Raw genomic sequence first — 16,779 nt, 5'->3', positions numbered from 1 at the left:
GTTCTCAGAATACTGATGTTTTCTTTTGGATATGATTCCTGGTGGGACTGATTCTTGGCCAGATGAATATAAACGAAAATAATAATATTGGTAAGTTACAGTACCTTGTACGTTTTCTCTCATTTGGAGTCCTTCCCAGCTTATAATAAAAGTGAAATGTGTGTAATCTGGCTATAGTGAAAGTGTGGGCCAGGCAGACATCAATATTTACTTAAGACCAGCTGAACTCTTGGCCCCCTAAAACCCCACAGCAGGCAAAAGCACTCCAGAATCCATTTTCAGCTCAGGCAAATAAATGACATCAGCCAAGTCCTCAGTTTAGGTGCAACTCTCACACTGTGTCACACGTCTTAATAAAACCATCCTGGTTCAGGACAGAACCCCAAATGTGACTATAGCTCAACAAAGATTTTATGGATTATCACTAGTAAAACAATGAATAAATACATATAAATAGTATGTATGCACCATAGTCCCTATCATAGTCGGCATAGTCAATTCAATTCAAATGAGCTTCCTTGGCATGAGAAAACATACGTTTACATTGCCAAAGCATGTGTCAAAATATAATAAAAACAGTTGAAAATGGGGAAGGTATATACAGTTGGAGGGGGTACAGCATTGTGTAAACGGAGATACGGTATGTGACTGTCACATTACATCATTGTATTTTATATACTACAGGTACAACAGATAAGCAGAAATCTTTTGCAGTTACTTTGGGACAAATAGCAGCATTCTTTCTCAAGACTATCCAAATAGTTTACCCCAAAAATAGCCTCAGATTTAAGATGATTTTGAGATTTAAGCATTTTCAGAGGGGAATCAGGGAAAGCAGCGTTTAGTATAGTAGACCCCTGGGGACTCCGGTCAACTTAGTACATAGGGTTTAAGTGTTTAAATCTGTGAATAGAAAGACAAGCAGCCTAGCAGCTTAATAGGTGAACATTCCTCTCAAGATAACTTGCAGTATGTAAGGGAGACCATGCAACAAGCACTGCCGTTTGTATTTCTACTAGAGGTTCGGGCCACTATACGGCCCTCACATCTAGTAACGCCCTCACATCGAATAGGGCTAGGCTACAAATTACAATACTACAATATTAATCAATTAATACAAACCCCTCAGGTACAGGGTGGCTTGCTCTGCTTGGCCTGGTTGTGCATCATTGGGTGACAATATGAACAGACGAACAAATCGGGGGCATGGAATTGACATCAACATTTCTGGACAGCAATATTATGAATGTCATTTATACAAATTCTGGCCATTTTGGACCCTAACCAGGAAGCCAAAAATAGGCGCTCTACAAGCTCACATATTTTTGGTGCTCGACACCAGTGTGCAACTAAATACTATAATTCTGGCATAACGTCAACCCCTAAACCTAACCTAATTCCTAATTGTGAGCCTAACTCCCCAAGTATTCTTTTAACCACAACCATTTAAATAAAGTACAATAAACAATAAAGTACTATATCATATCATATCATTTCTCTTGAGAGCCCTCACTAGTATCTATTTCTAAAATTCTAATATATGTGAATGTGAAACCGTTTGACCCTTACAAGTATAGTAATACAACACTTTAACCAACCGATTTGGCTAGCTGCTGGAAGCGGTACCTGTTGAAAGTGTGTTCTGAAGTTGAAAGTGTGTTCTGAAGGTGATGCTATCAGCCTTGTGCCTACAGTTACAGTGCAGCTGCAGGTCAGACATCTCAGGGGAGATGAAAACACATCCTGACTGACTGCAGTCTGTCTCAAGTCCTGCCATGTGGAAACTGACCACGGATCATATCTACCAATGCATGCATGACTCAGGGCTGGTGCACGCAGGCAGGCAGGCAGGCACGCACACACACACACACACACACACACACACACACACACACACATGCACGCACGCACGCACGCATGCAATAATAATCTTAAGTGAGCCAGGGTGGAGGTTGACAGGTTTAAATTCTCTACTGTTTATAAGATCATTAGCAACACGTATTCTCTGCCCTCCAGCAGTTGTTTGCATTGTGTGTGTGTGTGTGTGTGTGTGTGTGTGTGTGTGTGTGTGTGTGTGGGGGGGGGGGGGGGGTACAGTGCTATACTTTTCTCTAATGCACAGTGGCTGGTTGTAAAGCCTGATTCATGCAATGAGTTGTTGTGCATGTGTCTCGTGGTCGAAAATAGCCGAAGCTCACGACGTGTCGCAGTGCGACGTGCCGTGAGCTTGTGCATCGGCTATTTTCTGCGCAAGACGTCCACGTGCAACTAAATTAACTAATTCTGAATCACTTTCAAAGCCCCCGGCCGGAAGGAAAGACTTACAGTAGGCTGAAGTTCAGAGGAAAAAAAGCACAGAGGGCCTTATTATTCCGATGTGACCACGACCAGCGCTGCTCCCTCCTCTTATTACAACTACACTGTGAAATACTCAGTATTAATGGAGCCTTTTACTGTAAGTCTCTCTTTCTCCCTCTCTCTCTCTGTTCACTCTCTCTTTGTTCTGTTTGTGTCTCGGCCTGTCTGTCACTCTGTCTATCTGTTCAAACTAGCTTTATTGGCATGAGAAAACGTACTTAACGTAGGCTACGTTTACAGGGACAATACAAAAAACAATGTATGAAGTTGTAAAAACAATCTTGGAGACAATTAATTACGAAATAGATGCAATCTCTCTCTCTTTCAGTTACAGTAAGCTCTCTCCTTCACTTTCTATTATCTGCTCTGTCTCTTGCTTATTTTCTCTCTGAATTCAACTCTCTCTCCTCTCTATCATTCTGCTATCTCCCTCTTCAGTTCAGTCCACCCCCCCCCCCCCTCCTCTCTCTCTCTGTTGCTGCTGCTCTGTCTCGGTGTCTCTCTGGCATGTGATGAATTCCTTCCCTCAGTGGTCACAGATGAGAGGTAACAGTAGATCTAGTACACCCCTCCTTCCATCAAGGTCTCCTTTGTCCCCCGTGCCACGGTCCTTTCTGAGGCAGTAATCGGCATGTTCTTTCAAGTCTCACAGGATAAGTCTCTGTCTGTCCCCCGTCTCCATGTCTCCGTCTCGCTGCAGTGCATGCCAGTTTCAGAGACGCTCTGTTACAGGCAAGAATGTCAGAAATGAACGCCCTTGCCAAGGGGGTTTACAATGCATTACAATATAATTCTGTAGCCCAGGTGCACTCAAAGTTGTTAATGGACTTGGAGTAGTATACAAAACTCTGAGACTGTTCTCAGAGTTAAAGACCTCCAAGTGTCCATTTAGAACCCCCTCAAGGAACCCTGAGGGTCCCTGGAACCCACTTTGAGAGCTACTACTGCAGCCAAACAATATACAAAGAAATTATGTTTCACCTACACACTGTATGGTCTCTGTCGCCTGGAAACCTTACATGTCCAAAACTGTTACGTTTCAGGATTCAAATTCAAAAACAGAAAAGTTCTAAAACTGCAAGTAGCACATCTACAATCTTTTTTTGTGTGTGAAGCTGTATAGTATGATCAAGTAGGACAATTAATTTACAAAAAACTGAAAAAGTTAAAATATGGAGGAATACTAACCTGAATACTAATACTAACGACAATGAACTGTCACTGTCCCGCCGGCTCTGGCAAAAATATGGTACAGGTATTTTCCAAATTACATGTGTAGTGTACCTTGTATAACTTCTTCACTGTGTACGAGGATGTTTTCCTCTGTCATGGTCACCAGTCATACAGTGACCAAGTGCTCTGTCATCTGTGCGTACTTGTGGCACTGAGCCAGTTCTTTGTGATGGCTCATTCATACACCTCCGTACAATGGTGTCCCCCGCAGTGAAATTACTTGTGGGCTTTTAGATGTACTATTCTTATTTTAAACGGGACACGATGAAATATAGATCAGGCTCAAGGGTCTATCCCTGCTCCCGCCGAGCTCCCTCCATCTCCCTTCTTTGTTCCATGTGCTGCTGGCTCTCTGCCAGGCTGGCCATGTGGTTGGAAGCTGGGTCCCATCCATTACTTATTATGGTAACATATTTCTGCTGAGTAGATTAGGTTAAAATGGGCTTTGGTGGGACATACTGTATGGCCAGGACTCCTTTCATTATGTCTTTCACATTGAGGTTTTAAAACCACTTGTTGAACTTCTTTCTTTCTTTCTTTACTTCTTTCTTTCTGATATAATGCAGCAAAAAGCAGCCATGGCCACTTGTGCTGACCTCATCGCATTTGTCATGACTGCTATGGCTGTTTTTAGCCCAAGGAGTGCATTTTGTGCAAAACTAATGCTTGGAATGGATTCAGAATCATGAAAACCCCCTAGTTTGACATGTCACATGGTACTTTAAGCAAAAGGAAAGTTTGACATTTTGGCCTGCCATAGGATGTTAATGGTAGGGTCACAAGAAACCCCTATACAAACAATTGCCCAATAGTGACAGCCGGTGAGCAAGTGGATTCATGAATGTATGTATACTAGTCCTTACCCATTCTCATTACTGATAGGGGGGGAATTGTTTACAGATGGTCTTGCGTAGTTTGGTTGGGCACAAAAGCAAGGCAAATTAGTAGGCACCATTGATGTGTGATGTAAATTTGTTGTTGATATTCTACCCGGAATGTGTCGTTCGTGAGCTACTGAGCCAGCGTTGGTCATTGCATCCGTCTTATGTATTTTTGTCATTGTGTTGTTCCGACGGCACGGGATCTGTCTTCCCCGGATTATAGTATCCATGTTAGGATCCAACAGATATAAAAGTGCACAGTATTGTAACTGTGGCCAAGACAATGCCCCGTCCGGGTGGAGTTAAACCCTGTTGTTGTTGTTGCATGCTAACGGTAGGCGGTTAACACCATTTTGGTGTTAGCATCATGTCATGCTTTAGCTATTGAAAAATAGCAGATCTACAAGCTACGAGCTGACATTTTTAGAATCTGATCTCAGGTCAGAATGGGTTCATCAGACCAGTGTGTGTCCAGTGGAAACCTCGTATGAATCTGATCTCAGGTCAGAATGGGTTAAGAAAACTTCTCCATTTCTCCACCCCGTGTACCCGACTGAACAGCTCCATCATAACGGAATGTTTATCAGTGTGTCACGCAGCCACGCTGTGTGCGCGCAGGGCTGCAACCTGCATCAGCGTGCATGTAGCTCATGTGTTACAGGGCTGCAACCTGCATCAGCGTGCATGTAGCTCATGTGTTACAGGGCTGCAACCTGCATCAGCGTGCATGTAGCTCATGTGTTACAGGGCTGTAACCTGCATCAGCGTGCATGTAGCTCATGTGTTACAGGGCTGCAACCTGCATCAGCGTGCATGTAGCTCATGTGTTACAGGGCTGTAACCTGCATCAGCGTGCATGTAGCTCATGTGTTACAGGGCTGTAACCTGCATCAGCGTGCATGTAGCTCATGTGTTACAGGGCTGTAACCTGCATCAGCGTGCATGTAGCTCATGTGTTGCGCGGAAAACTGTGTCACAGGATTAATCTGTTGCCGTCCCAAAAATGCATTTCAGTGGTGAGACTGGTGACACGTGATTTCGGGGGAGATGAGTTGTTTTTGACGCAAATTAATTTAATGAAGATGATTGTTAGAATGTTTGGCGTGTGTAATGCGGGGCAGATTGAGGTTGGAGGACAGGGACTGTGCGGCGCTAGGTTTCAGTGAAGTGTCGTAACCTGCCGTTTTCTTTCGTCTTTCTAATTATTTGTTCGTCGCCCAAAAAATTGTGTTTGTTTGTTATGATTTGTCACGACAAGAGTTGGCTTTGTCCCGCGGCGTAAACGTCTTTAAATAAATACTTTTTGAAATGTCTGAGGAAAATGAATGGAGAATCATTTCCTGGGCCCTGGTAGGGGGCGGGACTGCGACTCTCTATAGGCCGATCATTTAACCCATTCTGACCTGAGATCAGATTCATACGAGGTTTCCACTGGACACCCACTGGTCTGATTAACCCATTCTGACCTGAGAAAAAAAATAGCAGACCTACAAGCTCGTATCGCGCCACTCGGTGGCGCGATATGAGCTTGTAGATCTGCTATTTTTCAATAGATAAAGCACGACATGATGCCAACACCAAAATGGGTGCCCGGTCAGAATGGGTTAAGTCTTACATTTCTATCATGTACCATTCTTGGGTGACTTGAGAACCCAAAAGCAGTGTAAATATTGATATTCACATAGATGTTCTGAATAACTGATTGATATCCATGTAAATGAGATTCAATAGTTTTCACATGCACTACGATGAATGAATATGAACCCGGGTTAATTAAAGACAGTAGAAAAGAGTCATCTAGTCAGCAACCCTCCCCCTTTTTCTCATGGATGGGATCACCTGCTCGTACTCATTGCCAATCACTGCTGTCCTGCACTCAACTCATTGGTGGCCTGGTATATAATGCTGCCTGTTCCCTCAGTCCCTGTTTGGAAGCAGCAGCAGTAGCAACCAGCTGAGAGCCCTCTGCTCTGGAGTCTCAGCAGACCACACGGTTATGCGTCACTGAATAAAAAGCATAACCGTGATGCCTCACCACCTCCTCGCTCAAATCTAAATGTGTGTCTGTGCAACGGAAATAAAGGCTTAAACGGAAATCTCCTTGTCTACACATTCTTGCCGATGCACCATGGTGATGTGAATAGTCCATGAGCCAGGCTCGACCTATCCCTACCTAACAACAATTGTTGTTGATCCTTCTTTTAAAGAGTGCTGGCAGATGTAAACAACCCTTTAAAATAGAATACTTCCTGGATGAGATCAGCAGTCTGGCCAGTCGGATACATTTGTACGTTCTCTGAGTTCAATTAAACGGAGGACTTTATTGTGTGTAGGAGGAGGAAAAGTCAACATGCATCTCGATAGCCATTGAGCCGTGAAGCCTGTAACATAAACACCATTATTACACCAAGCAGAGGGTGGAGATGACCTTGTGTCTCTCTCTCTCTCAAACTGTAAATCATAGTTGAAAACAGTACTTTGATTTTATGTCGGCTACTCGTTCTATGTTATCCACCAGAAAGTGCCACTTGAACACAATTGGCCCCATTCTCTTTGAAATGTGGAGTATGTCTGCATGCACCCGTGTTTGTGTGTGATAGAAACTTTAAATGGCAAGTGGAAACAACGTTTGGGAGAACTGGGGATCGCACGCACACACACACACACACACACACACACACACACACACAGAGAGAGTTTTGTAGTTTCCTCCAGCAGCCTCTTTTGAAGTTCAGTGTTGGAGGTGAGAGCAGAGTAATGACTAGCAGCAAACAGATGGGGAGTTGTTCATGGTGTCCACCTCTGACACTTTATAGAAGCCCAGCATGCACGCACACACACATGTCTTTTTTTCCCCACACGTTTGTACGTTTACTTTTCTCCCCTCCATTGCCAGTGAGCCGTGATGTTATGGCGGGTGTTCTAGAGATAGTGTTTTAAACAGATGTATGCTGTGCGGTTTGTGCATACTCTGCATTAACACTGATTTGCAGATACCTTCTAGTCCATGTATTTCCCCGACACCATTCAGCCATTTTTCCAACTCTGTGTTTAAACTTGCGGATAGGCACAATAACCTTTTGAAACACTGTCCTCCGTAAAATTGTCTTTGTTGAAAAAGTGGTAAGCACAAAATAATCAGAAGAAGGCACTAAAATAGAGACATGGCAAGGCAAAAAACTATAAGAACGTGACACTTTTACGTGATTTGATTTCACCCCAGGATGAAAACAGACAGATCAGGACCAACAGACAAAATGGAACTGGATAATGGTCGAGTCTGAGACGTAACAACTAGCTGCAAAAATGTGCAACGCAGAAACCTGTGGCCTGTAGAATGATGTTACAATAGGTGCACATCGCTGATTGACGTTGCGTAGAGTGGTCCTAAGTGGCTGAAATGAGGCTGAATAATGTGTTTTATTTTAACTGTACAATATGTGAAGACTTTTGAGGGAGGGATAATACGCCTGGACCCAAGGCAGAGTACTTATGAATAGTCAGTGTGGCAGTGTGGAGGCCAGTGGAGTGCTGGTAAGCTCGATCCTAGCAACCAGACACCGCGTCGACCCTATTCTGATTCTGGTATAGTGGGATATGTCCTGCTTTATAAAGATCAGAATCGACTTTATTGTCACATCACAGTTTTACGTAGTCAGTAAAACATTTGGTGAAATTAGTTTTTGTGCATCATCAGCCGTGCTGTGCCAGTCCTCATGCAGCTACAGTGATTTAAAGTTAGATTGGCTCCAGTTGGCGTCACATTGTTTTTGTTCCCCACATAATGCAAATCAATTTGTTTAGTCAGGCTAGTCTCGCTACGAGTTAAATAGAAAATGTATGATTATTATACCAAAAGAAACAAAACAATTATACCAAACTAAACATTTTAAAATAGGGGAGTCATTTTGGTCCAGAACCATCTGGTCGCTGGTTCTGGTCACGTGAGGATGTAACGTTATTTCCGCTCCGACCGGATCAGAAACCCGACAATGGTATTGATCCCAGGCTAGTAACCAAATGAAACCTTACTTGCAGAGAGTGTACAAATGGAATCAAATGGTTCCATTTGTACACTCGTTCTTAGAATTACGGACTCATAAGGGCCCATTTGAACCCCCCCCCCCCCCCCCCCCCCCAAGGACCCCTGAGGGTCCCACTTTGAGAACCACTGCCTTGACCAACCTCGATAGGTCTGTCGTTGATCCCACAGGCGGAGATGTGGCGAGAGATCTGGCGGGGGATGCAGCAGGACGGTGTCCGCGGACGGAAGCCTCCTCTGGCGGACCCCCCCGTGGTCAGAGAACTACTGAAGGCCGAGATCTGCATGTTACTGCAGGCTGTGAGAGAGAGAGCTGCCAGGGAGGGGAGGTATGGAGTCTGGACACACACACACACACACACACACAAGGTTCAAGGTTTCTTTATTTTGTCTCCCGAGGGAGAAATTTGTCTTGGACCCCAAGGACCCGCCTGCAAAAGTTGCTGCGGAGCCCTTGTGCCCGTGTCGCCGCAGAGCAGCGCCACATCAACATTCTCACACACACACACACACACACATGCACGGCTTGCACGCGCACAAACGCTTGCCTGTGCATGCATACACATACCGACACAATCACAATAGGCATTGACCATTATTTCCCTGTTCATTGCTCCACTGCAGCCGATCTAAGTTAATTATGTAATATGATTTCATCAGTTTAATGAGTTCATCCACAATCAGAGTGGAAGCCAGCTGTAGAAATCCACACCATCGTGGAAACCCCCCCCTCCCCCATCCCCCGCATCCATCTCTAAGATGGAAAGAATCTTTTCCTCCATCTTTTTTTTTTCTTCTTCTGGTTTTGCCAAGTCTGCTCATGCTTATAGTCTGCTTATAAGCGACTCTGGGCTTGTTTTTCTGTAAAGTTGCCTGCAAATATTGGTGGTTGCAGTTTCTCTGGGCTTGATTCTAAAGTGTAGTTGCTTATTTGGGCTTCCTTCTAAACCAGTGGTTTTCCGGTCAAGCCAAATTAGGACCCCCAAATGAATTTGTATTTGGCCACGCGGACCCCCATCTGAAAATATTTTGTGCCAAGGACGACCATACAAGATTTGTGTTGATAGAATTTCTAAATATTCCACTCAAAGACTTTTTGGTAAATAACACTGTGACGCGTTGTGAGCTTGTAGATTGGCAATTTCATGTAGCTGCGGACCCCCTGTGTGTGTGACCATGTGGCCTAGTCGCTTATTTTCTGTTTGTTTTCGTAGACCTGGCCGCTTGTTTCTCTCACAAAATCTGGCAACACTGAAGAGGAGTCCAGACTTGGCCCCGCCGTTTGTGGCTGCCATTAAGAGACGAGCTGATGGGTCGCGACCTGGTCGCCACGCCCCGTGCGTCACCCATCACCCCCCCCCCCCCAAAACAAAGAGGCTCATAAAGTGCTATATATTTGTATAGTGCTCCCTGGTCAGTTACAAATGGGCAGCAAATTAGGGGAACAAAGATTTGGAGCCATAGACATGTCACAAACCCGTCTGGAGACCTCTAGGCCAGTCGGAACAATGACGGAACAGAGAATACATTCACGCATTCCTCTGCAGGGTGCACCGTGAATCCTCCGTGTTTATTTAAGCATTTGTAACCGTGAGCGGGGACAATAACCCAGCTGCAATTCCTAACTTTTATGTTCTACCTGGGATTGGAAAACCGAGTCTACTCCTACTCTTCCAAGTTGGGATGGGGCATTTGGACCTTTTTTTTTGTAAACTTGTAACCTTTGGAATGTGTGGGGTTAACTGCGGTTCACCGTCTATGACGTCATGTCAATAAATAAAAAAGTATAAAATGTAATAAATAAAATGTGTGGGCAGTTCAAATAGGGCCGAAAGGCTGTCTTGTAACATACATTAGTTTCAGTCAGGAACACTCACGTGACCAGTCATCAGTAGATTCAAGTAACTTATTTATTTATCACAACAAGTGGAATACAGTTAAATGAATGGCTCCGCTCTTAAGATGCTCCCTGAATTGTGCTGACAGCTGTGATTCCTCTGCCGTGCATGAACTAAAGTGACGCTTCAGTCTATATCTCATTCTATACGACGTTTCTTTTCTTCTCTTTTATTAAGAATAGTAATATATTGTATGAGGAACAATTATAGATTATATTTAAGTGATTCATTCCATCGCTGTGAGCTTGTAGATCGGCTGTTTTTGAATAGTCAAAGTATGGTTAAAGTGGTTAAAGGGGTCGTGATGCTATATTAATGTCCTTTTCTTGGGGACCCCCTGGAACTAAAGTGGGGTCCCCAGACGCCGCTTTGAGAAACAATGCTCTAAACATCACTGTTGCTTATAAAGTCATTGAAACGCGAGTTAGTTGGTGACATGCGGGAGTGTTTTCGTCTCTTAACCAGAACAGACGTGGATGTGCGTAATAATGGTTGTGTGTGCGCACGCCGCATGTGTATGTATGCTTGTATATGACGTGCTACAAGATGCTATCCCGGCAACCGGCTGGCTTCTTCCAGGAATGTTGCCCCTTTCACATTTCACCGCTTTTGTTCCCGCCCGCTTCAAAACAATACAAAAGAAAAAGGAAAAAGCTCAATTCAAGATTTATTATTCTAATTTACGTGAATGAACCATTCATTGTTGGGCTGATTTGCTGACTTCCTGTCTTTGACATGTACGCCACAGTTCTGAAATGCCACAATTGTGTTGTGGCTTTCCAGCTAATAATTAGCTGTTTATGCTAAACACTTTAAATGAGGTTTACTAGTAAATGGAAACATGGAGAGTTTGGCAAAGGCACTTATGCCGTTTCAAACGGCATATTGTTTGCATGTATACCGGTACGTATGTTATGTTTATGTGTTGCTGTATTTCCTGTCGTGTTCTAGCGGCCATGGGTGTCTACTAAAGTATAATTTAATATAACACCAGTAAGACGCCCTAAGGGGCGAGAAGCGACCCTCCCCAAAAGGTTGAGGTGGTGTGCACGCACCAGCCTGGGTAACGGCAGACTGATGGGCTGGCGCTTTGTCATGGGGGGTCAGATCAACATATGGAATGAATTCTGTACTGGCCATATATGGAGCGTGTCTTGAGTGTACAGGGTTTGATGAGGTCAGATCAACATATGGAATGTCAGAACCGGTCAGCTCCATATATGGACGTCTAAGGGTGGCAGCGGGGGCAGTGTCTTGAGCTAGGGTTTGATGAGGACCCACCGGCCCAGGTAGGGCCAGGCCCTGTTGAATGGACAGGTCTCAGTCAAAAGGGAGAAATCGAAGAGGAAGGATCAACATAATGGAATGTCAGAATAGGTCAGCTCCATATATGAGGTCAGATGTAGAGTTGCTGGCCAGCTCCATATATGCAATGATGATCCATGTATGGCTATCCAAGGTTTGATGAGGTCAGTACAATACTCAAATAATTGTACTGAGTGGAAACTCATCTTATTGTCCCTGACCTGACAGCAACAGACAAACGGCAGACACAAACAGTATCAGTGCTTCACAAATGACTGCCAGCTAGCAGCAAAACCACTTTCCATCTTTTAAGGTGTGCGTGCGTCCGTCCGTGCGTGCGTGCGTGCGTCCGTGTGTGTGCTCAACTGTAGCCTCGGAATCCCCAACGTTTTTATAACTCAATTGTAAATGAATGCGACTGGCTTTCAGGGACAAACTGATCACATTTCCTCTTCCTCGTTCCAGCATCCCGTTTCTCTCTCTCTCCCCTCTCTCTCTTCCAGACATGCCAGAAAGTGTGTGTGTGAGCAATCATTATTAATCTCATTCATTCAGACAAGCATAACCGTGATAAAGGCCTGGGAGGACTGTGTCGTGCTAATATGGAAACAGTCTTTGAATACCTAAACAGTGTTACGTCCGGGCTACACTTGCGCAGGTTGTGCATAAGCTCCGTGCGTGAATCTTTCTTTTACGCAAGTGCTCTATGTTTCTGTGTGTCCGGCGTCCGCAGGGGTTATGCAGCCCCTCGCCTTCAGAGGAAAAAAACAGTAAATACGGAACTCCCCGTGGAATGGACAAATTGTCGGTGCAGCCACCTAGCTGCTTCCGTCTCCAGTGTAGCCTGGCTCTCATAGTGTTAGTTCGACATATGAAAGGGTAAATAATGTATCCATAACGGCCAGTTTTTACACTTTCAGGATTAATCTTTCAAGATTTTTCTATCCAGTGTGCCACTTTAGTATTTGTACAAGCATTCCCGACACATGTCCATTTTTAAGTGTGGGTGGGTGCTTGTGTGTGTGTGTGTGTGTGTGTGTGTGTGTGTGTGCAAGCGTGCACGTGCTCTCGTGTGTATACGTGTGTGGGGTGCCAGTGCGGTCATTCGGCACACCCCATCTTCTTCTCCACCTGTGTGGTCTTTGACCCCCCCCCCCCACCATTGAACACACACACCCATAAACGTACACGCTCCCACACTCGCACTTTGCTTTATTGTGTGTGTGAGTGATCCGTTAGCAGCCAACAAAGAGAGGTCTGTAAAGACCAAAGGGGGACAGTGCTGTGCCGGAACCTGTGAAATTGCCACTGTTTACTTTTAAAAACCCAGTTTTCCAGTATAGGGCAGGGATCCCAACCGGATTTGGACCGGATCCAACATTGAAGAACAGGAATCGGTTCCATCACACTTTGAACCAGGTTCATCACACTGTCGGAGCTGGTATTTGTGGACTCCACGTCTGCTATTGCAATTGCAATAAGGCGGCTGTGGCTCAGGAGGTATAGAGCAGCTTGACCAATGATCCGTGGCTCTTCCTGTCTACATGTCCAAGTGTCCTTGGGCAAGACACTGAACAATTTACAATTTAGGCATTTAGCAGACGCTCTTAATCCAGAGCGATTTACAATAAGCAATAACAAAAAAGCATGTCAATACATCGCATACATAAAAAGTAGTTATCATGAAACATGCGTAAACTAAGAACGTAACAGTGGAATATCTATATAATAAACTATACATATAAACTATACATACTATACTCTATATATACTATGAAGTGGGTCCATTTGTAAACTTCTATAGGGTAAGTGCTATGGGCCATGATGGAGTCTGAAAAGGTGGGTTTTCAGACTACGGCGGAAGATTGGGAGTGAGGCTGCAGTTCTGATTGTAATGGCAAGTGCATTCCGTAGTTTTGGAGCCAGAAGGGAGAGGAGTTTGGGACGTGTGGAGCGTTGTCCCGGTGTTTTTAGTGAAGGTACTTCCAGCTTCCCCGCTTTGGCTGATCTGAGTGCGCGGGAGGGTTTGTAGGGATCGATCATACTTGCAAGATATGGGGGAGCCATACCTTTGGTTGCTTTGTGAATGCCAGCATTATAGTGGGGTTCCGTCTCCATGTTAAATTTAGTTGTCATTTACAACTCATGTAAAAGTTTCACTTTCAGTACTAATTTGAAGGTGAGGGTCTATAGAACCATTTTGGTTCGAGTGGCAATCACCAAAATAAAATAATTGGCCTATAGGGGGCGTAGTCAGGTGCCAACCCCCATCAGCCCTACCAAAATATGTAAACTGTTGTAACTTTTGATTAAATTATCCAATCTGAACATATGATATATGTATGGATTCACAATCAGGAGTAGCATTTGGTACTTAAACCTTATTACACATATAATATTTCTTTCCACCCAGTATTGGTGTAAATACACAAAAATAGCAGGAAAAACGAGCTAGAAACTAGTAGTGCATGGGGTCCCTAGACAGACCGTCATTTACAACTCAACAAAAGTTTAACTTTCACTTCTAATTTGTAGATAATGACCTATAGAGCAATTTTAGTTTGAGTGGCAAGTCTACAAATTAAAAAAATATATATTTTTGCCAAACTTCCAAAATGGCCAAAATCGGAATTATGATTATTTGAAAGATGTCTTAATTTTCTTATATTGCTGTTTTTTCTTTGTTTTTCTTGCTATATCAAGTTAATCCTGCGTGAGGAATCAACTGGATTTCAAATATTAATGTTTTGAATAATCTGATATAGAAACAAAATAAAGATGGCTGCCAATGTACATTGAATTACTACATTACGCCTAACTTCTATCCTGTTGAACCTAGAATGGTGATGTTGGTGCCTATACCTATGTTATCATGAATGACTAATTGTATAAAAACAAAATACATATAATAGGACAATATATAATATTTCACAAAAATGAGACAATGCAGTACATATGTGGGGAACTAAAGTTAGATATTGGAATATAATACACCACTCCTGTGTTATATTTGTTTATTTTATTAGTTACTATGTACAGTACTGCCACTATAGGGGGCAGAGTAGCAGGTGTGTCTTAATTGTTCAGACTTGGTAGCTTGTTAGTTATAAGACTGTGTACATACATCTACTGATGCCTAGTCTGGACACATCCTCAGTGATGTTCCTGGAATCTTAGGGCGTTTCGGGTCTTTCAACATGATACGCCCTCCTCCAGGTGACCCAGCCAGGGTTGATCAGACCTAGAGCTTGTGTCCAGACGGCTAGCTAGCTATCATGACTCCAAGGCTCCCCTCTTTTGAGCCACAGCCATCTTGAGGCTCTCTCTGCCGCATCGGTGGTACTGCGGATGGCTCTCCTCTTTCTCTCTCCCTCGATGCCTAAGCTACTGAAGGCTCTGGCCAAGGACCGGGCTGCAAAACCTCTGCATCCAACCTCCACAGGGAAACACCTTGCTCTCCAACCAGCCTGCTGGCAGTCGCTGACCAGACCTGCATACTTGGAGAGCTTCCTTTCAAAGGCTTCTTCCAGGCGATCTTCCCACGGGACTGTCGGCTCCATCAGCACTGCTTGCTTGGTAGACTCAGACACAAGGACAATGTCTGGTCACAGGGTGGTGACTACAATATGGCTGGGGAACTTCAGCTGATGTTCAAGATCCACCAACAACTGCCAGTCCCTTGCAGACATCAGGATGCCTGCAGATGTTGTTCTTCTGACAGGAGTTGGCTTGTCCCCAGCTCTGACAAGATGGTCGGACCTGCTTTGACCACTCCAGTCCTGTGCTGGTGGCTTCAGCAATGGTCTTAAGGACTTGGTCATGCCTCCACCTGTACCGTCCATCTCCAAGTGCCCTTGTACAGCAACTGAGGATGTGTTCCAGGGTCCCTCGCTTGGAACACAGTGGGCATGCTGGTGTCTCTGCTATGCCCCATATGTGCAGGTTTGACGGGCTTGGAAGCATGTCATACACTGCCATGATGAGAAATTTGATGCGGTGAGGCTCAGCTTTCCAAAGCTCTGCCCAGGTCACTTTCCTCTCAACCGCATTCTCCCATCTCGTCCAAGCTCCCTGTTGCTTCAGTCCCACAGCCTTGCAGGTTCTGGTCTCCTCCACTGCAGCTCTCACCTCATCCTGAACAAGGCGTCGCCTTTCCTTCCCCCTGGTGTTCATTTGGGGACTCGGAAAGGAACCTAGCCCTGCTCGGCCTCGTGTGACCACGCCCACCATGCACCTGTGGTGCAGCCTTGCCTCTACCTCTTGAACTGCTTCCTCTGCCCTCCATTTCCTGCCAGTCCTCACTTGGATCCCTGCTTTAGTCACCTTCGGATCACTTGAGTCCCTGTACTGAACCACTTCTCTGGCTCTAGTTACCTTGAATTCCTCCTCCAGGGATTTGAAAGGCAGTTGCAGTTTGTTGGTGTTTCCGTAGAGTGCAATGCTGCTCAGGCTCCTTGGTAGTCCGAGCCATCTCCGGAGGTGGTTGCTGACCCTCCTCTCCGACATGTCGAACTGCACATCTGGTTCAGGGGGTTCTATGAGGTTGTTGCACTCTCCCAACTCCTGCTCTCTTGCAGGGTCGCTGTACGTCTGCTTCAGATGTTGGTCTATGTCTTCCTGCGAGGAGGCCAGTTTGCCACTGCGCTTCTGCCCCAGCAAATCCTTGGTGAACTTGAAGAGGTTAGCGATGAAAGCAGCACGTTTGCGTGCCCTCTCACGCCGCCGCCTCCGGATGTGCTGTGGCATTGGCAAGAAGATCATGCCGGACTGGTGCACCTGTTAATCGTAATAAATGTGTCTTTTGTGGTGAAGAAACACTTGCAGCAGACCATTCATTCCAGAAGGTAGAACTCACCCAAGAGATAAACGACAAGGCAGTTGCGCTGGGAGAAGACCGTATCGTGGCACTCCATGACTATCCATATTCATAAAAAACACTTTAGGATCCTTCATGACATGTTTAACTTTTTTGCTTACCTTCAAAATATCAATACCACAAGAGAGCAATCAGTGCAGCTCATGCTCTTCTGCAGTATGCTTAGTATTATAACTAACAAGCTAC

General features: G+C 44.8%; 1 protein-coding gene across 1 annotated transcript in view; it reads left to right on the top strand.

The window, feature by feature from the left end:
• ccdc24 (coiled-coil domain containing 24) overlaps nucleotides 1-16,779 on the top strand; it is a 36,604-nt gene that overhangs the window by 2,591 nt on the left and 17,234 nt on the right. Inside the window, exon 3 of the mRNA XM_083781557.1 lies at nucleotides 8,686-8,843. Coding sequence (XP_083637683.1) covers nucleotides 8,686-8,843 — 158 coding nt within the window. The remainder of the gene's footprint in view (nucleotides 1-8,685; nucleotides 8,844-16,779) is intronic.

This window comes from Protomyctophum parallelum (genome assembly GCF_964188405.1).
Source record: "Protomyctophum parallelum genome assembly, chromosome: 14".
NCBI classification, from domain to species: domain Eukaryota; kingdom Metazoa; phylum Chordata; class Actinopteri; order Myctophiformes; family Myctophidae; genus Protomyctophum; species Protomyctophum parallelum.
The sequence above is the reverse complement of the archived record's forward strand: the minus strand, read 5'-3'. Positions and strand labels throughout refer to the sequence as shown.